General features: G+C 44.6%; 1 protein-coding gene across 3 annotated transcripts in view; it reads left to right on the top strand.

The window, feature by feature from the left end:
- The window catches only part of LOC147879854 (uncharacterized), a 214,690-nt gene that overhangs the window by 90,843 nt on the left and 99,670 nt on the right, over positions 1-24,177 (top strand). For all 3 annotated transcript variants that reach the window (XM_087372036.1, XM_087372037.1, XM_087372035.1), the window contains exons 7-8: positions 15,315-15,430; positions 15,565-15,745. In XM_087372036.1, the coding sequence (XP_087228162.1) occupies positions 15,315-15,430; positions 15,565-15,745 (297 nt within the window). The remainder of the gene's footprint in view (positions 1-15,314; positions 15,431-15,564; positions 15,746-24,177) is intronic.

The raw sequence follows: 24,177 nt of genomic DNA, 5'->3' as shown, positions 1-24,177 counted from the left end.
AGGAAGCAGCAACTAAAATGGATCTTCCAAAGACTTCAACATAAATTGGACTATTGGAAAATTTCTACTTGGCCACTTCATGTTAGGCTCAGAATAGTCCAGTCTATTGTAATGTCTTATGTTCAGTTCTTCTTGCCTTTACTACATTGGTCTTCTAGAGATATCTCAGCTTTTATGTCTCAAGCGATGGAGCTGTTATGGAAGACAAAAACTGCTATGAAAGCATTGAGACTGCTGAAGATGGAAATGGTGTGCTCCCCTAAGATGCATGGAGGACTTAATGTTCTAAATATCAGATATCATATACTTGCAAGGAAGGCGACTATGCTCAATACCTTTTTCCGTCAAAAACAGCCATGGACTTGTATGATAGCATCCATGTGTGTCAACATGAGGACAAATGCTTATGGCCTTTGGACTACTGATCATTGGGAGGTTGTCATTGGGAGATTTGTAGGGAAGATTCCTAGATGCCCTTTCTCTACTGCTCTGATACTGGACTGGAAACAAGTGCTTTCTAAAGTCAAATGGACTCCTGATAATCTTTCGGGGACAAACTCAATGCGGAAAGAAAGTATTCATTGGAGTGCCATCTTTGACACTCCACTTGCTTTACAGGAACCGGTTAGGGCATATAATCTCATGAAATTGGGAATCAGATATACATCAATGACGTAGTAGATGATCATGGCCATATTTTATCTTTTCCTCAGGCCTCTGCCACTTATGCATTGGGAATGCACCACAGGTTGATATGGAAGAAAATTGCTGATCTCTTGCATTCTTTCCTTCCTATTCCCCCTGTGGCTGACACAGACAGGCTTATGGATTGGAAATTGTACCCCACTGCTACATGCTCTCGTCCTATTCCTCTGTCCGTTTTGACCTCCATCAAAGTCTACAAGCTTCTTCAGCCTGCCCCTTGGATTCATCAATATGCTAATACTCTGTGGCATATCAGGCGGCCTCTTTCATGGTGGCGGAAGAATCTCCGACTAATATGGAGGTGTAAAATGCCTTTGAAACAAAGACTTTTTCTTTGGAGATGCTTGACTGGCACACTGTCAGTGGGAATCACACTTGCTAAACGTCACATTGCTTCACCCACTTGCCTACGGTGTCACGCTCCTGTCCATCTACTTTGGCATTGTCAGTCTACTCGGAATCTCCTGGGGAAAATTTCAGATCATCTTCGTCTCCGTTTCCCGAGTCACATATTTGGGAAACTTTTTTGGTTATTTGGCAGAGTTAGGACGTCTTTATCTCAATACTCACTCTTGTTCTCATGGGTGAGATATTGGGCTCTTTGGACAATTTGGGAAGAACATAATTTGGCATATTTGGGCCGTCAGTTTCAAAAGTCATACGAATCCTTTAGAGCCTCATTGCGGCAATCTTTATATGATGCCTGCCATGAGGGTGATATACATGCATCTTGCATTGAGCTTTTCTTTGTATGCTTCTGATCTGTGGAATACTCTCCATTTTGGAGACTTTCCCTCTTGTAAAGTTATGACAATATAAATAAAGTGCACTGGATTTTACCAAAAAAAAAAAAAGTGTGTGTGTGTGTATCTCTTTGATTGTCTGCAAACTCACTTCATAGATTCTGATGTATATCTTTCTTATACTGAGATTTTCTGCTGATGTATTGTCCAGCTTTCCCTTTTTGGGAAGCTCTCTTGTAATATAAAGCAACGAAATTTTCACTAAAAAAAAGTGTGTGTGTGTGTGTGCGCGCGCGCGTGTGTGTATATTTGTCCTACATGGCAATTTGGCTATGATAGTCAGTTTGGAGTCTAATGTCAGTGTGTGGGAGACTTCCCATCTTGTAAATTTATGAGAATATAGATACACTGGATTTTACCAAAAAAGTATATTTGTCCTACATGGACATTTTTGCTTGATGTATTATTTCAGCTTGCTAGTTTTTTATGGATAGCTATCTTGTAATATTAAGCATTCAGATTTTTCACTAAAAAAAAAGTGTGCACACACGCACACGCGTGCGCGCGCACGTGTATACACACACACACACAAACACACATTTTTTAATTATTTTTTGGGTGAAACTATGAACATCATATTATGAAACAATCATTTTACAAAAGGGTAGGACTCTAGAAAAGAGCCAATGCCCTATCCATCAGAAACATTAAAAGAAAAGCTCAATGCAAGAGACATCCAGATCCTCCTCATGCAAGGGAGAGGTTACTTTTTCAGAGAATTCAGCTCATACACATGCTGAATTCACTATTCCAGCTTCTTCAAATAATGTTTTTGAAGGGATGCTTCCTATAGCTTTTGGTTCCCCAGCTGAGGCTCATGCTGAAAATCAAAATTTACAGCAACCTCCACCTGGTCCACATGCCCCGATTCAGCCACATGCTGGTTTTGTTCCTCCACAGGCAGTGGATGATGTTATCGGGCAAGAGATTCAAGAGATACATGCAGCCAAAATAGTTCTAAATCGGTTGCTACAGATTCTCAGGGAGAGTAGACTTGAGGCATCTTTGCCTGGCAAGACTTGTAGTGCGGTAAGGCACGCAAGGGAGGCTCTTTCTGTTGAGTGAGCTTATGCAGGTTCTCTTCTTGATGAAGAAGAACCTGACATTTCAAAGAAGGCAAGGATAATGTGCACTAGATGAATGCCATGCACAATGAATTGCAGTCCATTGAGAAAAATCAGACTTGGGATGTTGTGGATTTGCCACTAGGGAAACATGCTATTGGTACCAAATGGGTTTTCAAAGTAAAAAGGAAGCCAGATGGGTCCATTGAAAGGTACAAGGCATGGCTGGTTGCCAAAGGTTATGCTCAGAAAAAGGACATAGATAATGAGGAGACTTTTGCTCCTACATCCCAAATGACCACAATCAGGTCAGTTATTGCCATGGCTGCAAATTTTGTTTGGAATGTCCATTAGTTGGACATAAAAAGAGCTTTCCTTAATGGGGACTTGCAGGAAGAGGTTTATGTCAAACAACCTCATGGCTTTGAACTTTCGAGCAATGCACTTCAAGTTTGCAAGCTGAATAAAGCTTTATATGGGCTGAAACAAGCCCCATGTGCATGGTATGCGAAGATTGATGCATGCAAAGATTGATGCCTTCTTGGCAAGTAAGGGATTAAACAATAGTCCCACAGAAAGCACCTTTTACATCAAGAAGGATGGGGGGTATATTTTGGTCATCATTCTTTATGTAGATGGCATGCTGCTCACAGGGTTAAATGAGGAAATAATTGCAGATTTCAAGGCTGAATTGAAAGCTGAATTTGACATGACAGATTTGGGCATATTAAATTTCTATTTGGAGATCCAGTTCATATAAGGCAATCGTGGCATTGTTATGTCTCAATCCAAGTATGTGCAAAGCTCTTGGATAGGTTCAACATGCAAGATTTTAAGCCTATAGCCACTCCCATGGAGCCAGGGCTGAAGCTTACTATGTATGATGCAGGTGAATCAGCGGATGCCACACTTTACAGCCAGGCTGTTGGATGCCTCATTTATTTGTGCAATACATGGCCCGATATTTACTATGCAATATCTCAGGTGAGCAGGTAGGTATATGCATAGCCCAAAGACAACACATTGGCAGGCTTTAAAACGCATCTTCCGTTATTTGTAAGGCACAAAGTCTTATGACTTGATGTTTCCCGGGGGGGTGATTTGCAATGACTCAGATTGGGCTGGAGACTATGACACCAGGCAGTCCACTAGTGGTAATTGTTTCTTTTGGGGCAAATCTTGCATTTCTTGGCTGAGCAAGAAACAATCTACTGTGGCTACATCCTCATGTGAAGCTGAGTACAGGGCAGCTTTCACAACGACAATTGAATGTGTTTGGCTGCATCGCTTATTTGCTGATCTTCATCTCTTATTGGAGGGTCCTTCTCCAATTCTCACTGATAGGCAGAGCGCTATAGCAGTGGCCAAGAATCCTGTGTTTCATGCTCGCACAAAGCACATTGAGGTTCATTTTGATTATGTGAGAGAGAAGTTGCATGCAGGGGAGATCAGTACGATCTATGTGTCAACACATGACAATGTTGCAGACATCTTCACCAAAGCACTTTCAGTGAGAAGTTTGAGGCATTTCGCAGTGCCCTGAACTTTATCTCCTTTTTGTGATTGATCACTTCCTTGTACATCATCACGTTGGCACTATAGTAGGGAGGTGTTAGAGTAGGGAGGTGTTAGAATTATTGGCATAGTCTACGCAGTTGCCAATGTAATCCATAAGTGAGTTAGGGGCACTTTTCCCTCACTAGAGGTTTTTCCCCCTAACCACAGTTAGTGGGTTAGTGTGGTTTTGTCACTTGGACAAAACCACCTTCTCACTTGTACTCAATCTATCTTATCTATTCTAGTTCAACGTTTTGCTCTCTGCTCACTCTTGCTTCTTGCTCCCACCTTTCAAGAAGAGTGAGGAGGAAACGGAGCAGCATAGAAAAGAGCTGTGGCGGCGTAGGAATGAGACACAGTTTTGAAGCAAAATTGCCCTACTTGAAATGGCGTTTCGTATTTAGGAAATGCCGCTGAAATTGCAAACTGTTTCAGGTGCCCAAAAACACCGTTTTGGGCACTATGATTTCCTCCCTCCCCTTTCACAACCCCCCTCCATTCCCTCTCCTCTCCTTCTTCCCTTGTCTCTTATCTTTCCACATCCTCCCTCCTACCTTTCCCTCCTCCCATAGACTTTCCTTTCCCCTTGCCTTCCCCTCCTCTCCTCACCCTTTCCATTCCCTGCCTTCCGCATGCCTTGCATTCCCTCCTCTTGTAAACTCCCTCCCTCGAGTCCTCCCCCCTTTCATCCCTTCAATCCTCTCCATTCCCTTCACTCCCCTTTTTCTATTCCCTCCCTCCTTTTTTCAATTCCTCATTCTATCTCATTCCCTACCTCCCCTTCCTTTTTCCCTCCTCAAACCCCTTTTTTGGATTTCTCCTGTTCCTCATATCCCAAATCAGCCAGCCTGTGACCTCTCACATATGCCATGCCCCACATCTTGCACCCTCTTCACTAGGGGGGGGGAGTAAAGGATGCCACAATGAAACTTCATAATGGCCAAGCGAAGGATCATGAGGGACTATGCACTGAGTTCATTGCATATGGGATTAACCTCCTAGCCACGATCTTAGCAAAGATATTTAATGAAGCTGTTTGTTTAGGGTTTCCACGCACGTGGACCATTAACACTATCTCACCCATTCACAAGGCAAGGGATCCCATGAGTCCAGAGAACTACAGGACCATTATGATTGGACATGTCATATCCAAGATTCCGACGTCAGCAGATTTGCGGAGGGTCGAGGACCTAGAGCAGCAGGACAGTCTGGATTCCGACATGATCATGGGACCTGGACCACATTCTCATGCTCAGATGTATCATTGAGGAGGCGAGGGCAGACCTGACTCTAAACATGGAGGGGATGTCCCCAAGTGTGATCTGTGTATCAACCCTGTGTTTGAGCTGTCGGGTCACAGGCTCCGGGTCACGGTCATGGCGAGGCCTTGTCCCGTTGGTGTCCATGTGATATGGCTGGAAAAAACTCTGTGATAGAGCTCTAAGAGGGATCATTCAAGGAAAAAGTTTGCTCATGTCTCCGTGCTCGAAGTATCCTCTCGTGGTGTCTAAGTACCTTATAAATGAAACTTGCCAAACATCGATGGTCTGGGTAGGAGATGAATCGGGCCAAAATCCCATAGCTGTCTCTAAAGAGGCAGTAGAAACGCTCGCAGATCTCATAGTAAACAGGACACCTGAAGATGAAGTGCTCCTTTGTCTCAACCTCTTGCATGCCACACAAAGTGCATATGCGCCTCTCCCTGGGTAGTCGCTCTACTCTGCCCCTCTCAGTATGAAGTCGATGTGAAAAGACTCGGAACTGCCCAAGAGAGATCCTCAGTGAGTGGGGTAAGTAAATATACCGTGGTGGGTCGATGAAACCCTCCGCTGTGATATGTAAGAACTGATCTCTGTAGAAGCCCAGCTTCACTAGAAGATCACTCGGGCCTAGCCAGGTCTGGAATGTGTGTAGCTGTAACATAGATCCTCATGGATAACGTGGTTGACCTCGTGTGATAGGAGGGAAGAAAACGGAGCATCCATGCTGTACTGGAATGGGGGTACTCTGTCCATGTGGAGCCCCAGTCCCTTGAACCATCTCTCTGTGCGTGCATACCAACACCTCTCGTCTCCTCCTGCTGCAAGTGCCATAAAAGAGGGCAGTGCTAGCCATCGTAGCCTGCTACGCCCAGAGGTGTAATCCCCATACTCCCTGACTCGGTACAAATACGTGATGACCTGAAATGCAGCATCTAGATATAATGGGGGTGACCCAAACTCCGCCTGAATGATTTGGTGAGGAACAGATGGCTTACCACGGATCATCTGTGATAACATGAGAACCTGTAGCCGCTCCACCCTAGCCCACTCTGTATCCGACAAGTCTGGCCCCCAGCATGGACTACCATACATCCCCGCCGCTGGACGGACCAAGGAGTCAATAAGCAACCCTTTGGTCCGTAGATCCTGAAAGTGAGAGTGGAAGCACTGCCTCTCTAGTCTAGCCAATGAAGCATATCCTTTGCTCAAGTGTTGCCTGCATCCTGGGTCTCATAGTGAAGATGGGTCCAGAAAAGACGACCCCAAGATAATTGTATGATGAAACTACCTCAACAGGTGACCCATCAAATGCAAACTGCTCCTGGCGAATGACGGCTCAAGATGTATTGAAGATCATAACCTTGGTTTTACCCAGGTCGACCTTCAAATCATGAGACTCACAAAAGGACTGTAGTGCGTCAAGGTGTCTCTGGAGCCCCTCTGCTGAGGAAGACAAGAGAGCCACGTCATCTACGTAAAGCAATATCCGGATCAGCGTGCCAGCAAGAGAGCAACCAACCCCCCCTGTGTCTGCATCACTGTCTCAAGCTTGTCAATGTATAGGCCAAACAAGGTAGGTGATAATGGACACCCTTGTTTGACCCCGATAGTGCTCATGATCTTGTCCACGTAGATCTTGCTCGGACTCTGCCTGAAACTCTCTCATAAAGTGCAATGACAGCCCAAATGATCTCCTGGTCGTAACCCAAATCCTTAGGCGCCGTATGAGATGGGCTCTCGAAACTGTGTCAAATGCCTTGCAGAAATCCACAAAGCAATAGTAAACCCTTTGCTTCGAGGGGGGTCACAATAGCCCTAGTTAGATGCAGAGCTATGACCAGGAGACATGCCAAGGCTGCACTTTTGAGTGGCCAACAACACTTTATCGCCGATTTCATGCCCCCATTGCCACATCCACCCTGATGTCCTGATGGTGATGGTGATGATGATGATGATGATGAGATAGTCGACTACCGACATGACATGACTATGTTGTACTTAGGATTTAGTACGGACATTCTACATATTTTGCATTTGCATTGGTGTGGATGCTCATTTAGTAGCTCCACCACCACAGCTCGTTTGTACGAGGGTTTTCACAGTCTCATAGACCCATCGGTCTTTCGAAGAATTTAATAAACTTTCTTTCTTTATTCTTTCTTTTCTATTACCTCACCTCCCTCCTTTCTTTCCCTTCACCTCTTTTATGGAGCAGCTTATCCCCCACTGTCAATGTGGTAGTTAGGGTGACCCAGAGGCGTATGGCTAGAGGAATTCAAATGGCAACATCCTTGACTTCTACTTCCTCACATATCATGCTTATACCGGAGTACAAGAGCATGTTGACCACATAGTATAGAAAGAGCAATTATTGGGCTAGAGGAATTCAAATGGCAGCATCCTTGACTCCCACTTCCTCACACATCGCACTTACACTAGAGTACGAGCAGCAAGTTGACCACGTAGTATAGGAAGAGCAATCATATTGGGCTCCTAGTGGGCCTTACTCCCACTAGGTGGCAGGTCCAAGACTATGGGTTCAGGCGAGCCTCTCTCTGGAAGGCACATCCAAGAAGTGCCCATATATTGATGTGGGGTTTTCTTGCTCCAGATTCCACTTTAGACGACTCATATACTTCTCTAGAGTTTCCCATATACCTTGAACACACTTGGTTTTTTTCATATTTTGGTACCTCGGCTTAACTGTACGTGACATGTGGAGACACATCATCAAACCTGAGGTTCCCGCTGACACTGTAGCCCGGACATGCCACAAGACTATAGGAGTGTCATCTCCTTGATTGGTGCTATGCTTGGGATCATCATAGAGCTCCCAAGGACAATAGCATCAACAATGATGGATGATGGTGTGCCGAAGATCTGACTTGTACACATGTACCTTTCCATCCTATTGTGTAGCCATTCTTTGGAGACCCTTTCCAAGGGGTTGTGTTCCAATGGGTGGAAGTTGGAGGACTCCTAGGAAATTGCCATTCTTGTAGCGAGCTAGGCCGTGTGGCCATGGCTCACTTGAGGTTTGCTAGATGCCATGGGATAGGGCAGGGCAGTGAGGTAGGGATGGAGAAATTCCAGTCCACCCAGCATCCTTCTCCCCTGCCACCACAAATGTAGATTTTTTCTTCCTGAGTTTTTCAAGGTATGGCTTAAACCCCAGTTCTAAGCTTGGATGCCAGATTCAAACTAGAGGAAGAGACACAGTCCATGGAAGAACAAGAAGAGCCTTGTAGAAGGAAGCACATAGCGATTTGAACCACTCCCCTCCTCCATAGAAACAGGTTAGAAGACAAGGGAAGAGGTCCTAATAGAGGACTCACCCAACTTTCAAGAGGTCCACATGTACAAAATCTTGTAGCAACATGGACACCCTCCTTGCCGCCAAAGATATCTCCCATTTGCCTCTCTCCCACCAGTCCTCCCGACTCCAAGGCTGTTTTCGACACCCGATGGCCTTGTTGAGAACTCCATTAGCCCTTCCCCTCTCTATCGTCCTCCCACCACTTCTCCTGATCCCAAAGTTGTTTTCGACACCACTGGCCCCCCTAGTGGCCTTGTTGAGAACTCTATTCTCCCTTTCGCATAGCGTGGAGATTTAAATCATTTGTGTTCTCCACCAAAAGGGGGCATACTAGGGGATCTTGGTAGCAAGATCCACCGGCTCGGGGCTTCCTCTTTGCAGCAAAGCAGATGATGAGGTATGGTCTCCATAGACTTATGATTGGATTTTTAGAGATCGGATGTTGTCCTTTATGAGATGCTAGCTAGGAATAGTAGGGTGCGCCATGTGATTATATATCGGATGTTGTCCTTTATGAGATCCTGGCTAGGAATAGCAGGGCGCGCCATGTGATTATATATGGGGATGAGGCAAAGTGTTAGCTGATCTTTTCTCCCCTTCACCCTCATCCAATTTTTTCAAAATTAATAGCAAAAAATAATAATCAGCTCTCTAATGATGCATGATTACATTTTCTAGAATTGTTTCCACCATTGTTCCCTTCTTTGGTATTGGTTCCCCTTTCCATTCTCTGCACTCTCCTCACCCTTGTTTTTCGTATGTGAAATGAATAAATAATTCCTTTCCCAAACATGCCTGGTATGCGATAGATTGCTAATTGCCCTCAGATTGGACAGTGCACACTGGCTGGTCTCTCAAGGTGGTAGTTTATCGCCTTGCGGTTGCATACATAGATGTGTTGACTTGGCGCACGGTTTGGCGTGGTATCTGTGATGCCTCTTTTTAGGCAGCGGACAGATAGGGACTATTCACCCTCGAAACCAACCACCAAGGCAAACCACTCAGAGCCTTTGGCACTGCCCTTCCCATGAGGTTGACAAGAGGGAGCTAGAACATGCATGAGGGAGCTAGAACATGCATGATGTGTGCGTTAGCAGCTCCATGGAGGCTGATTATGAGACGGGAGTTGAAGCGAGCCTTGGTTGGGTGGTTGTTAGATGGTATGTGGCTTCAAGGGCATATGTTCTTAGCAGCAGATAAAAACTCTTCCCTGACAGTACGCCATAGTGCTGGAGTTTGTATTTCTATTGGGCAGGCCTAGCCTCAGAGGTCTTCAATGAGGGAAAGTTGATAGGGAACTGAGTGGTATCCGTATTAGGATTCTCAATATTTATACAATAGCATGCCGCCAACGGAGGGGCCCTTCCCTTCTAGCGGAAACTTTTGGACTGTCTTCTTTTGATGTGGACCCTTGGATTGTTGGAGGTGTTTCAATAATGTAGAGTTCAAGGAGAACAAGCATGGAGGTGCTTTCTTCTTAGTCATGCTAGTAGAACTTGGGATTAGTTTATTTTCAGCATCCAAAGTTGTGATACTTGGTGGGAGCCAAGATTACACAACTCTAGGGAGCCTCTCTTTATCTCTTGGTTAGTGATGGTGGGCTTGAGAGACTTGACAGGCTCCATGTTGGGGGTGGTTGTGCCTTGCACATAGGGGTTCCACAAGCTTCCTAACATGCATGACAATGTCCGATTACCTCCCCATTGTGCTACACTTGGAGCACCCGACCAAAGGCTCCCCAATGAGGAGTGAGGATCCCAATTGCACTTCATCAAGATGCGGTGTTTCAAGAGGCCATCTAGAGTAGTAGTATAGAGCTGTACCTCCAAGCTTTGAGACACAACCAGGTTCTCTAGTCGTGCAAGAGAAGGCCCGTAGGCAAGATTTGGCATCCATAGAGAGGTTTCAGTGGGAACTGGACCCCCCTTGGCTGATTGACAGATATGAGTGTGCTTGCTTGATTATATAGGAGATAGAGGCTAGATAGCAGGCTACTCGTACCACTCTTCACGGGCTTGCTAGGTATAGCACGGGGATAGGATGATGAGGTGTTTTTTCTAGACTATGGATCTACGTTCAGTCGAAGCATAGCTCCAAAGGTTCAAATAATGGGGGGGGGGGGAGCTCCACTCAACTCCTTGAGAAATTCTAGAGATGCCCACATGCTTCTATCGTTAGCTCTTCCTGGTAGAGGAGGAGACTTCACGTAGGTGAGGGGAGCCAAGGAGCAGGTGTGGGACCACATCCCCTCAGTGGTTTCTTTGCACACGATGAGTCATTTAGAGGCCTCTTTCATGGGCGAGGAGCTCCTTAACGCCCTCTCATTTTGCAGAGATTCCCAAGGGTGAAACCGGCCTCTAATCACTCAGAGGGCAATGGAACTAAACCTTTAATCACTTCAGCACTTATTTACAGCTCACAAAGCATATATCACAACCATTAACCTGTGCATCTCTCCCTTGCTTGTATCATTTGAGGTAGAGAGTAGTTTTTCGAAGTGTTGTTGGATTAATGTTCTTAAGAAGCTGAGTGAGACTGATCCTCTTTTCTTAGTAGGGGGATTTCTTCTACTATCCTTTTTCTCCTAATCACCTAAAGGTCTTAGGGGTAGGTCTGTCTATTTTACCAGCCCACCTGTCTCTAAGAGAGACTCTAGAGTCAGTCATATTCTCATGTTCCTGTCTTCTTAGTTCTGCCTTGGCAAGGAGGAGATCAGTCTAGGCAGCTAAATCACCTTGTCTTGCACTAAGGCGGGGAGCCGACCTTTTAGACACAGAGTGGGCTCGAGTCGAGCGCCTACAGATACTGATGTTTGCTCGGATGATCCGCTGCAAACCATCGGTACCACACCAGATCATTCTAGCAGAGTTCGGCGCCTCACCCCTACAGCTTGCTGCAGCTTTCCAAGCTATCACTTATCTCCACAGAGTTAGGGATTTCAGCTCCTCCGCCAACGGTCACCTCCGCCTACCTTGGCTAGCCCTATCCTCCTCTATGGCCTTATTCGTTAATGGGGACCAGCGATGCTGGTATAGTCGTCTTTCCAGTTGGTTCACCCGACTGGGCCGACTTAGACCGGTTGCCTCCTTTTCAGTACAGCCTCGACGCTCCACCATCTCCCCTCTCCCCCACTGACCAGGAGGTCAACCGGCTCATTCGAGCGGATCTGCTCTAGCTCCACACTTGGCGGACATGGTTTCTTCACTCCGAGCTTTCTGTGAAGCTCGACTTCTACGGCCGACACTGCCTCCAGATCTCACAGAAGGGCTTCATCACACCTCCGGGTTACACACAGCTTCATCTACCACATGCGCTCCGGATCTCCCTCGGTCAGTTTAGGGTTTCGTCACACCGATTACGGATCGAGAGCGGACGCGCAGAGGGTATCCCACGAGAGGGCCGCCTTTGCCCACTTTGCGACTTGCAGGAGATCAAGTCGGAGGAGCACTTTGCTTTCAGATGTCCTATTTATTATGCCATTCGAGGCCGGTACCACTGCCTCTTCCGCGATGGATTCGGCCCCACACATGCTGCAGTCAGCGATGCCTAGCCGCTTTCTTACATGAGATGACTCGCCACCGAGATAGCTCTCTCCGAGCACGGCGACACGCACAGCACACACAGCATGAGGACACCTAGCGGCCCATCACTGATTTCTTCTAGTCACAGGATACCTCTCCTCAGTCTAGCCGACGACGCGGACGTGAGCGAGAGCCAGAGCCACGACAACTGCGCCAACGGACAGACTCACACATCCGGGTCCATGACATCTCGTCTCTGCTCTCTGCCCGCCCCACCGGGGTTACCGTTGCCCTCATCCACAGGGCTACCCGCCACCCCCGATGACCGAGCTCGACTAGGCCGCATGACGTCAGAGGCCAATCATCTATCGCAGGGTTTTTTCCGGCCTCCCATTTGATGGCCCCTCCATGATTGGTCTTTGATGATCACCACCTGCACATATATATTGTATCTTCCCCCTCTGCCCCATTTTTGGTGCCCCCCCCTTCTTTTTTGTATCATCTGGAGGTAGACACATATTTTTTGTATCAGGACTAGACACACCGTCCTTCATAACCTCTTTTTTGTAGAAACGGTTGGCTGGCCCATTTTGAGACCGCCACCGTTATGCTCATTGTATCAGTTATCTTTAGTCTCATAGACCGTCACGGTCTCCCGAAGACTTTAATAAACTTTCTTTCTACAGTTTTTAAAATCCTTTCCATCCTCTGGGCTCTCATAGCTGCTCTGTCTTTTCTTGCTCTCTTGAGAGCATCCCTGGTCATCAGAATTGCCTCTAGCCATGAGTCAGAGATCCAATGTGTGTTCGAGTCGGTCTGAGATGAGTTGCTTGGCTGTTCATTCATGTTTGCGGGTGCTTCTGTCCTAGTTATCTTGTGGAGCTCAACCTTCTTGGTGGATGAGTTCATGTTTCACAATTGCCCGGTATGGATCGATTTTTCTAACCTTCCTGAGGGGTTGGGGGAGAAGGTTTACATCATCACTTCGTCTTTGGGAAAAGTTCTATTGGTGCCTCCGTCTGGATACTGAGCTGATCAATACTGTAGTAGGGCATGGATACTCTGGGATCACAACCATGCGATTCCAAAGTTTGTGGAGATTAGTGTTTTGGGAGGTTTGTCGATTATGCAACAAGTCAGGTTTGGACCCTTTCCCGACGCATGTTTTGCTTACAAGAAGCTTGGCTATTTTGCAAGGGAATGTTCGAACAGGGCCGCGAATACTGCCCTCGCGCAGGGTGAAAGGCTAGAGATCATTGGAAGTTCCTAGACAGTCTGGGTCTGAAGCAACAGAGATCCAACATATAATGACCTTTGAGAAGAGAAGGCATGAGTCCAGATGTTTCTTATTTGGATTTGGACTGTCTTCAAGTCAATAGGCTTGGGGTCAACCTTGAACCATGAGGAGACCTCCTAACTTTGCCAAAGTCACACTGAAAGAGGACCGCGGTTTGTGGTCTGAAAGAGAGAGAGTTGTGAAGGTCTATGGCTTAGTACTGATTGTCTGGTCAAGAATTTCCTGGGAGAGGTAGCATTTGTCCAGCTCGGCCTCTCTCCTGCAGTTTGCTTCTAGAGGCCATTGCTCCCAGCGGGTCTCCTTGGATTCCATATTGCTCTTCTTCCCACTCATCGTAGGACTAGTGAGCCTCAAAGTCAATCTCAGAAAGGCGAGCCGGGAGTGCAGGGAAATACTTAAGCAAGTCATAGTCTGTCTCCCAGTCGAAGGGCTTTACAGGGAACTTGGGGAGTATCCCCTGTCCTTCAAGAGTCATCTCCATGAGTGATGCCCCATCAGCTAAGTCCTTGGCTGCCAAAGATGGCGACGAGCTAGAGGGAGCAAAAGTCTCCCTAAGTGCTTGCACATTTAGCGGAGGTCCGCCTTGCTGGGTTGTAATCTTGGAAGGGAGGGTAGAAATCTGGGGAGGATGAATAGACTGGGGAGGTGGAGGACCATCGGAGTCCACCTTCATTCTCTCTCTCGTTTTCGGAGGATACTAGTCCTATTTTCTACCGCCTCCTCCTTCCTCATTATCTTGACACTCATGAGTTGGAGTTTGCATGGATTTGATGAGCATGCTACATGGTTGCATGAGCCCAAGCGAGTCGCTCTTCTGGTAATTTTTGATTTGCAATAATATGTTATCCCTCATGGAGTCATGGTAGATTGGCAACCTCTCGTGGCCAAGATCCCCTCATCAGTTCTTGGCCATTTCCACTTGGGGTGGAGTGTGCATTTCAATGGGACCATATTTGGCTGCTTAGATCTTTGATCAATGCAAGCTGCTTGTTGGAAGAGCAGTTTGCATTGTGTTCAAGTTCGAGCTTCAGAATTAGAATCTTGAATGTTTAAGTACTAGCATGCCTTCAGCAGAGAGTCCCCTACTCACATTGCTTACAACTCTTCTACCATTGTGGATTCTTGGATTGTTGGAGGAGACTTGAACAATCTGAAATTCTTAGAAGACACGTTGGGAGGAATTGGCTTCATCAACATCATGCAACTAAGTGAAGCAGCTGAGAGTAAGGTATCTTTTTCAATCAGAGGTGCTTCCTTGTGCCCTAGACTTACCCACATTAGGGGGAGTGCACCTAAATGAAATCTGACAGTTTGTTTGTTTCCTTGGGGAATGGATATAAGTTTGTGCAGATGCTTGCTAAGCTTCTAGGGTCATCCTCATAATGTGCATGTGTAGGCTATTGTGCTTGTGTAATACAACATTTGGGTTTTCCATCGCCAATGTGCAAGGCGGTCATGGGCCCCAATTCAATCTAGCCACACCATGTTTGTTACTTATTAGGTACACAAACACCGCCCTTGCTAAGATTTATTAAAAAATTTAAACTAACATTTTCCTTTAGAGCTTTCGTAAGGTAATTCTCTAGAGTTAACATGTGTTGTGTGCACAATTAACCTGAAATTCGCACGTATTTTGTTATTTCCACATTTTCTGTTGCAGAGATTTTTCTTATGTAAGCTATTGTTGAGGAGTATCTGGTTATCTGTTTTTTTTTTCTGGGTCTCACTTATTCTGGAAATATGATGAAACTTGGTTAACATACAATTAGTGATTGAATGAATTGTGTAGGTATTTCAGGAAGCAAATGATTCAGATACTGCAGTTGCACTGCTTAATGAATCTTTGAAATTCAGCCCATCCCATGCAGATGCTTCTCTTGCATTGGCAAATATTTTCTTCTCAAGGTCCAATCAACTTCCATATAGATCATGCAATATTTCCCATCTCTTACAATTGTTGAATCTAATATTCCTATTACATTTCTGCATCCAAAAGGGTCTACTTCTGTACATTGAACGTGACTCAATACAGTTGGCAGAGGTGATGTGACAGATTGTGAGAAGAAATGTAAGATTCTGCTCAAACAAAACCCTTTGAATATCCAAGCTGGGGAGCTTTTAGTTCAACTTTTTCTACAAAGGGAGCTCCACGATGCTGCTATATCACACTTGCAACAAACTCTTGAGAAGGACCCTCTTTTGTTCAGTGCTGTTGCACAGGTATATTTCATTATGAACATACACTATCATAATGCCTTAGAGTTTACAGAAACCAGTCGGCAAGAGCATTGCCTACCATTTATCCATTATCAAAATTTACAAAAAAGGGCATGCGTACATTCTTTTTAAGTATTAAACGAGGCTTGTGTTTTGCTATCAACTTCAGCATTTGCCTCTGCATTGTCTCCATCTCTTTGATTCTCGAAGCCTCTCTCCATGTGACTTTCACATGGTATCAGATCTGGTCTTAATTTCCTCCATGAGCTGATAAAAGCTTTCTTCTACTTGCTGCTATCTCAACCAACGTCCCCATCTAGAGGAGATCTCGCTGTCATTCTTCATTGCCATATCGTGCTGCTGTTGTGCTGTTACTGATGTTGGCTTCTTGAGGAAATGGACGTTCATCTACAGGCCGACAATCTGCTGCTGTACTTTGCCATCTTCAGCACCTATCACTTTACTGTTGTTCTTAGACCGCTACTATTTGAGGCGTCATCATTCACCGATGAATTTTCCACTGCCGGCCTGCTACAGATTCTGACACTATTTCTTGAAACGGAAACCTCGTTTCTTCTCATGCTGATTGACATTTTTTTGGGAGCTCCTTATCAAGATTACCCCTTTTTTTAATCCACTCCATTCTGCATCTGCCTGCCAAAAGTCTACTTCCTCGCTGCCACTGGAGCGAGCATTTCTTTGCTGCAGATGGTCGACACAAAGCTGCCTCTGTCCTTTTTTTTCTGTTGGCCACAAATCTGCTGCAAACCCTGTCCAGTTTCTCCTATACTGATGCCATAGGCTGCTCAAGATAAATCTGTTGTCCTCTACTGATGATTTTGTCATTTCCTGAGGGAAAAATGACCTCGAATCTGCAATTCTGTCACCTATGCAGAACCAGTTGAAGTACTTGAATAAGTTCTTCAACTAGGACCAAGTGTTAAGTTTAGGCATTTGATGTAGGGATATAAAAGCAAGAGCTAGAAACTATAAAACTAGAAGTAAAATAAGAACAAGTGTGGGAGAATGGGAGTGGAAGTGGGAATGGGGGGGGGAGGGGTGGGGGTGGGAGGATGGGAGTGGGAAGTGGAAATATAAGTGACAACTTGCTCAATGTCGGAATCTTCGGGAGCAGCACGGTGAACAACGTCCCAAAGACCTTCTTTCATAAGATGGCACTTTATATTGATTTGCCAAGTATGAAAGTTGGACCCATTGAATTTGTCGATAAACATGAGAGAATGAGTAGAAGAGGCCATGTGGGAAGGTCTTACCTCTTGCTAAGATGCAAGGGCAGTGTCTATTCCCTTACAATATTGCAGAAATGAATGAAGCAAATAGCTCGTTGACAGGAGGAAAGTCGATCTGCAGCTGCCTCTAGATGATGCGCAATAAATCCCAGGCAGAGACAGCCCCTTGAGTCGATGAAGAAGGCATCCAAGGATTGCAGTAACACGGGAAGCATCAGGGGAGAAGATGGCGCAGATTTATTTATTTATTTATTTATTTGCAGCAAGCTAGAGCAGAAGCAGCACGAACAGCAGCTGGAGAGGTGCGGCCTGTTGAAAGAGATGAGCGCAGCAATGGCGCGCAGATCTGGTAGAGAGATGGTGGTGCAGAAAGAAGCGGCCTGATGTGGTGGCGCAGAGAATGGCAAGGTAGACAGGAGCAGCCCGTTTTGGAGATGATGGCGACCAGCTGAGCGGGGCAGAAATCTGAGAAGAGGCGGCTCCTTCAGCTCACGAGATCGGGTTAGAAGCAGAGGGTAGCTGGGAGAGGTGCGGCTATGGCTACAGCAGACTGAGGGGAGAGAAGAGGGATCTACATGGCTCTGATACCACGTAGGAATATAAAAGCAAGAGCTAGAAACTATAAAACTAGAAGTAAAATAAGAACAAGATTGAAAGACAAAGAGTTACCTTGTAGATGAGTGTAGACAAGACACAAGCTAGATAGATTGCAATGGTGTGACCCATGAATATATGGGCCAAAGTACAAGACATAGAGCAAGAGTGCTTATGGGATAATTGTAGAGGTGCCACATGGCACACACTCAAGACACAAAGACTAAACTGAGACTAGACAAATGTAGAGTAGGGAAATAGTATACCTAGTGTGCAGTTATCTCCAACATTTGATGCCAAGCGGGTCGATGAGAGTTTTTCTTTACAGATCATCCACACTTGTTGTAACAGTACTAAGAATCTTTTCAGTTGCGGACAATCAAAATAGAAGCAGAGGGGATATCACCAGCCTTTGTAAACTGACATCTGAGACAAATATAGAGACTTCTCCAATTTAGGCAAAGTCAAGAATAATGGCCAAAGTTATGCATGAGTAGTTTTCAAATGCATCTTAATGCATTTACTATTTTGTGCATGCAACATGAGTATTGTGGATGCTTGACTCATAGAAGGTTATTTAAAGAGCATGATATTGAATGCTAGAGTGACTAACCAGTTAATGGGTAAATGTTGCAAGATATGTGTAGGATCCAAGGAGCTACCAAGTTCTGTGTGAGAGCAAGATTGAGAGATTTCCAGTTTTCTACTGTTTTGATACGTTTCCATTATGAGAGATCTGGTTGTTCTCATACTATAGGCATCCACCAATGGAACTGTATGTGCTAAAGCCACACTACCCAATCCTAGACCGTGTCAACACTCTTTTCTGATTCTCGAAATGCCAACCAAGACATTCACATCTCGAACTTCGCCCTTAAGTAAGACAAAGTTGTCTGGTACCTAGTACTCCTAATCTTAGGCTCGGCTGGTTCTGTAGTTTTCCTTGTCCTTAAACAAGCTCTTTCTGTGCAGTCAGAAGCCCTTCTTCCCTGGGTCGAAAACATTAGTACTTTTTGTGGAATCCTTCCAATTGTTCTTACTTAAAGTTGGTCTTACCTCAATAGTGAAGTATTATCTGCCGGGCTTTTTGTTGTCTTGAACTTGGCAAGGTACCCTGAGGTCAGCATGCTTCTAGGGTGTACACATGTCCTCTGGCCTTAGTATTTGGCCATCCTTGTGGCTTTCTTGCTGCTTCTTAGTTTTGGATAACTAGCCTTCTAGAGCACTGGGCAGCCATATGTCCCTCTTTTGTTTGCTTTCCTTGCGGAAAGGCTTAAAATGGCTCTCTCTTCCAAGGGCTCTTGCGTTTCTCTTCATTTACTCACCTTCCTTATGGAAAGCCACGTGCTGTTATTCTTTCTCTTCCAAGGGCTCGTGTTTCCACTCGACTTCTTTGACGGGAAATTATTTTTTCTGCTTGTTCATAAACTTGTCATGCATGATGAATGCTTTTCTTGAACAAACTCAAGAAAGCAATGCATTGTTCTCCTTGTGTTGCCATACAAGGGCTAGGACTTCAAATAAAAGTAAGGCAAACTTTATCAACATAAAAGAGATACTTAGCCTTGGATACTTGTAAAAGCCTCTTTTAGTCTTCTTTCCTTAAGAGACCCCTCAAGTCTTCTCGAATGGAGTGATTTGTAGATAAACTTCATATTGAAACTCCTCCAAGTACTATGAACCTCATCTTGGAAATGCTTTGGACAGAATTGTTCTTAGAAGAGTTTCTCGAATTCCATTCACCATTTAAGTACGCAAGATGTTCTCCCTACCAAGCACTTACCATGCTTGTTAGTTGTACCGTGTAAAGTTACTGCTCTTAACTTGGACGGCTCCCGAATTTTCTCTATCCAAAAGAGTATATCTTATGGATAAGCTGTAAAGCTATGTCAGTTTCGCCAAATTAATCCATCAGAAACCATAAGAATTTCTATATGTTCTAGAAAACAAGTCTCAATAAAGGAACTTAGAATTACAAAATCTTGAGAAAAAAGACTTGGCCAATGATGGCTAGATAAAAAAATACTGCCATATAGAGAGTTGGTACTTGAGCATATCATGCTCCATATTAAGAAAACAATGTTATTGAATATCATAACTGAAATCCTTTGAAATAAGACAACTCGAAACATATGACTGTGTCATAATGGAATAAAACCATGAAATGAGATAACTAGAAACATATAACTGTGTCATAATGGAATAAAACCATATTCATGATTGTCAACAGGGCTAACTTAGAACATGCTACTCTCAAAGTGGGATCCGACCTTGAATCTCAAAGGTATTTGTTCCCCTTGTATCAAACTCTTCAAGCCATGCTTGAATCACACACACACACTTTTTTTTTTAGTGAAAGCTGTGATTGATTATATTACAAGAATAGTCACCTCAGAAAAGAGGCGCTAGAAAATACATCAACTGAAGATCTCAGTGTAAGCCAAATATACATCCTGATCTATCTGCCGAGTCTGCAAGCAATCAAAGAAAGATTGCTACAGAGAACGCTTAAAGAAAGCAAACATAGAAAAATTGGGATCACTAAAGACTTTACAATTGCGGTTTGTCCATAAAGACCAAAGTGCCCAATAGCGAGCCCAAACAAAGAAAAGATGAAACTCCGGTCGCTGTGGGTGAAGACCAAAGAGCTAGAAAAAAATCCCAAAGAGAAGAGGCGGGAATCTCGCTCGTAGCCTCTGTCGAAGAGAATCTACAAACTGCCGAGAAGAAGGGCAATGCTAGAATAAATGAGGCACAGTCTCCTGAGAAATCAGACACCAATGACATAAAGCAGGAGCAATGTGCCTACGGGCCAACAACTGTCCAGATGGAAAAATTCCCAGAAGCACTCGCCATAAAAAAACCTGTTGCCGAAGTGGAACCTTGTATGCCCAAAGTTGTTGCAGTCTTTTTCTCCACCACTTAGCTGGCCGATGCATTCGCCAGAGAGAATTACCCCTTTCTGAAACCCAAGGTTGAGGCAAGAGGATTTTGTATAATGCAGACACATTAATCTAAGATAGCCTCAAAGGACATGAGGAGGACCCAAGGGAAGTCAATGTCCAATCCTCTAATCGATCCTGGAGTTCCAAAGGGGAAAGCATACAAGTGATTTGCTCTCACAAAGTACGATAATGAGAACCCAAACCATACTGTGTGGCTGCCAGAGAAAAGGAAAGCATAGAGTCATCATCATGAATAACATCAGCAACAATATTGGTCCCTTTAAAAGAAATAAAGTAAGAATGGCGAGGTTCCTGTAAAGCAAGCGGAGGCTGAAAAACTTTGGACCAGTGAATGCTTTCAGCCTGCAAAGAATTACCCATCAGAGAGTGTCGACCATGCCATTCGAGGTGAGACAGAATATGCTTCCAGTCAAGAAGCTAGTTGGAGACCATAGATCAGCCATGCAAAGTGCCATCAATGCACCCAAACAAGAAATCCCACTGAGTGGGTTGCCAATGACCAAAAAGAGGAGTACTGATATGTGTGACGAGAGATTGAATCATGAGAGCCCAGGGCTGGATCACCTTTCAGAAATTGCAGCAACATTTTCCCCTTATGAGCAAGGATGTGCACTTAGATATTAGTGATATTCAATCCTCCATGCATTTTAGGGAAACAAATTCGATGCACCGAAAGCAATCTGAGATTTTTTGCGCCATGTTTGGAACGCCAAAAGATTTCCATAATGACAGACATAAAGGAATCAAGGTCTGCCTTGGTGAACCTAATCAAAGGCAAATAAAATTGAATGTAGGCCACAAGAATGGACTGTACTATTCGGAGGTGAACATGTAAAGGCCAGGTTGCCAGTTTCCAATACCCGAGTGTGCAAGCTGGCAACAATATGATGATCATATTGCCAGTTATCCTTAACATTAATGATGAGTCACCAATATTTAATGTAAAGAAAGTTTGTCTTAGTGGCTTCTCATCTCAAGTTTCCACTTTCTACGATCACACAAACCCTGTACATTGAGTGTAACACATTTGATGTGGTTAAGCATATTTACAACTATGGGACAGTTATGTACAGCAATAAACAAACTGATTGTGTCTGCATCTCCACACCAATATTTGGACCTCTGCCCTAAGAAGAGGAATCAGCCTGAGGGGAAGACAATAGAGCAACAACGTCCTCTTCTGGGAAGAGGGTACGATTGGCAGTGATGACTGCAGCCCAAGTCAAACCAATGCCAGAGTTTTCAGTTGGTGTCTTGGCCTGTGAACATGCACCATTCCAAGTCCTGGATAGCAGAGGTCTCCTAGGAGAGATAACTTTGCGAGGAGTTTGCCATCCTTCATCCAAATTTTTACCCTTCACCTGAGACTGAGAGGCCGAGGGCATAGAAAGAGGAGCAGTAGCATTCGAGATAGCCGGGGCTTTACCTTTGTCTTGAAAAGCAAAAAAATGTTTTACCCCTTTGTTTTTTACTACAGAAGAGGCATTGGCATTCTTACTCTGAGGCGGAACCATTTCAGCTTGTACTGCATTCTCGGAGCTCGGGAAGGGCATTGTGAAGCCATGTGCCCAAATTGCTTACATTCAAAGCAAGCACCTGCAAACAGCCCCCATTTCATCTTGTAGAAAGCACTGCCCATGGAAACATTATTGACAATAACTGAATAAGAAGCTGGTGTGGGATTATCTGTGTCCCACAAAATGCAAAAGCCATACGAATTGCCATTTGGTCTTGGTGGACAAACCACCTTACCAAGGGAAGCTACAAGTTTTGCAATAGAGAAGCCATGCACTAAGGAAAATCCATAACTTCTACCCATATAGGGCGGTGATGCCGAATCAATGCCTGATAATCCCTGGTAGGAGACCAGGGCAATACATGGATCATCTGCTGGCCATAGAAGAGCGGAGAGTGCTCCAGCAAAATCTGTCTGTGCTCTTCATAAGCCATTATTACTTTGAAAAAACCCCTCGCTGCATAATGCACTTTCTTGACATAGCAACCACCCAGGGTTCTCATCAACCAATTGTCAACATCTGCAGCAGCAGGCATTCGTCTCGGAAAGAAAATAATGATGGCATGTTTGGCATAATCCTTCACGGGGTCGAAGATATCATCTACCACAATCATGATACCTGTGGTAGGGACCAGATCATTCCAACTTTTCATCATGTCCTTAAAGCCCTCATGCATTACTTCATATACCAGCTGAGCCTCTGTAGAGGCATGTAGGGGGTTATCCTGACCCATTACTTGCTTTTGCTTTTTGCTCTGAAGCGATCTTTCTTTGTGAAAGGTCTTCTCATATGGACAATCCACCATTGTGGCAGAGGGAGAGAAGGAACAAAAGGACAGCAAGACATGAAGAAAGAAGGATAACAGGAAAGAAAAAACGACAGCAGCAGCTCAAAGAAGGACGGAGAGTACAAAGAAAAGAACAAATAAAAAAAACAAAGTACGGACATAAGTACGGTACGTACAAAACGTACGGAAAATTGCATTGACAAAGTACATCACGGAGAAAGTACATATGATGACAAATTACCGTACGGACAGAACGTACGAAAAAGTACATTGACAAAGCGCAGTACGGACAAAGGACAAAGTACAGTACAGAGACCGTACGTACGGACAAAGTACATTACAGAGACCGTACGTACGGACAAAGTAAAGTATGTACGAACAAAGCTAGAGAAACATACGAACAGAAAAGAGAAAAAGCGTATGTACAACACGGACAGAAAAGAGGGAAAAAACGAACGGACAGCAACAGTACGGAGGAAAACCCGACAAAGTACGGACCAACATACAGAAACCATCCAGGCGTTCGGAAACCCACAGATGTACGGAGCTGAATGGAGGCTTGTATGGATAAAGCACGAAGGCTGTACGGCAGGCTAGGCTGGGGCTGAGTAGGAGCGCTCCTCTCTCTCTCACCCACACACACACACACACACACTTTTTTTCAATAGTGAAATCTTATATTTCTTTGTGGAAAACCTCAAAAGAGGTAAAAACCCACCAATAGGTACAAGGAAAAAATTTACAAGTAAAGCCTCAGAGCAAAAGTCATGAGGCAGCCAAGTAAAAAGTTACATATCAAGCTGGAGGAGAATCAAACACAGGATCCTCCAGCTTCAAATTGTTGCTCTGTAAAAATTGATGCAGTGATGAAACCACACCATCAATAAAAACAAGCTGTTTTTTGCCTTTGTGATTCTTCTTGATATAGGCTGGTACCCGAAATTTTTGAATCACAGGGTCAAAAACTTCTTGTAACATGGGATGAAAAGATTCTATTAAAAAAGGTACTTTTGCATCCCGAACAGAAGAAGACTCTGGCACAATCATCAAAGGCAAAGGGGCTAAATCAACATCTGTATCCTCTGACGAAAGAGCTGCATCTTTTTTTTTTTCCAAAAAAGAGACTTCTATTAAGTAAGAAAGAAACCCGCTAGAGCAAGCTCTGTGCGGAAATACACCATGCTAAGCATGTAATAAAAAACACCTCAGAGGAATGATGTAGAAAGAAACCAAGGCTGAGGCTGAAAATGCCATCTCAACCCTATAGAAGTCTCACCAAAGAAGGGAGAGTCTCTCCAATCTCTGAGAAAAGTAACTCTCC

Source organism: Dipteris shenzhenensis, chromosome 33 (assembly GCF_047967505.1).
Source record: "Dipteris shenzhenensis isolate YYH24624 ecotype China chromosome 33, Dip_SZ_1.0, whole genome shotgun sequence".
Lineage (NCBI taxonomy): Eukaryota > Viridiplantae > Streptophyta > Polypodiopsida > Gleicheniales > Dipteridaceae > Dipteris > Dipteris shenzhenensis.
This window is presented reverse-complemented; position numbering and strand designations above follow the sequence as displayed.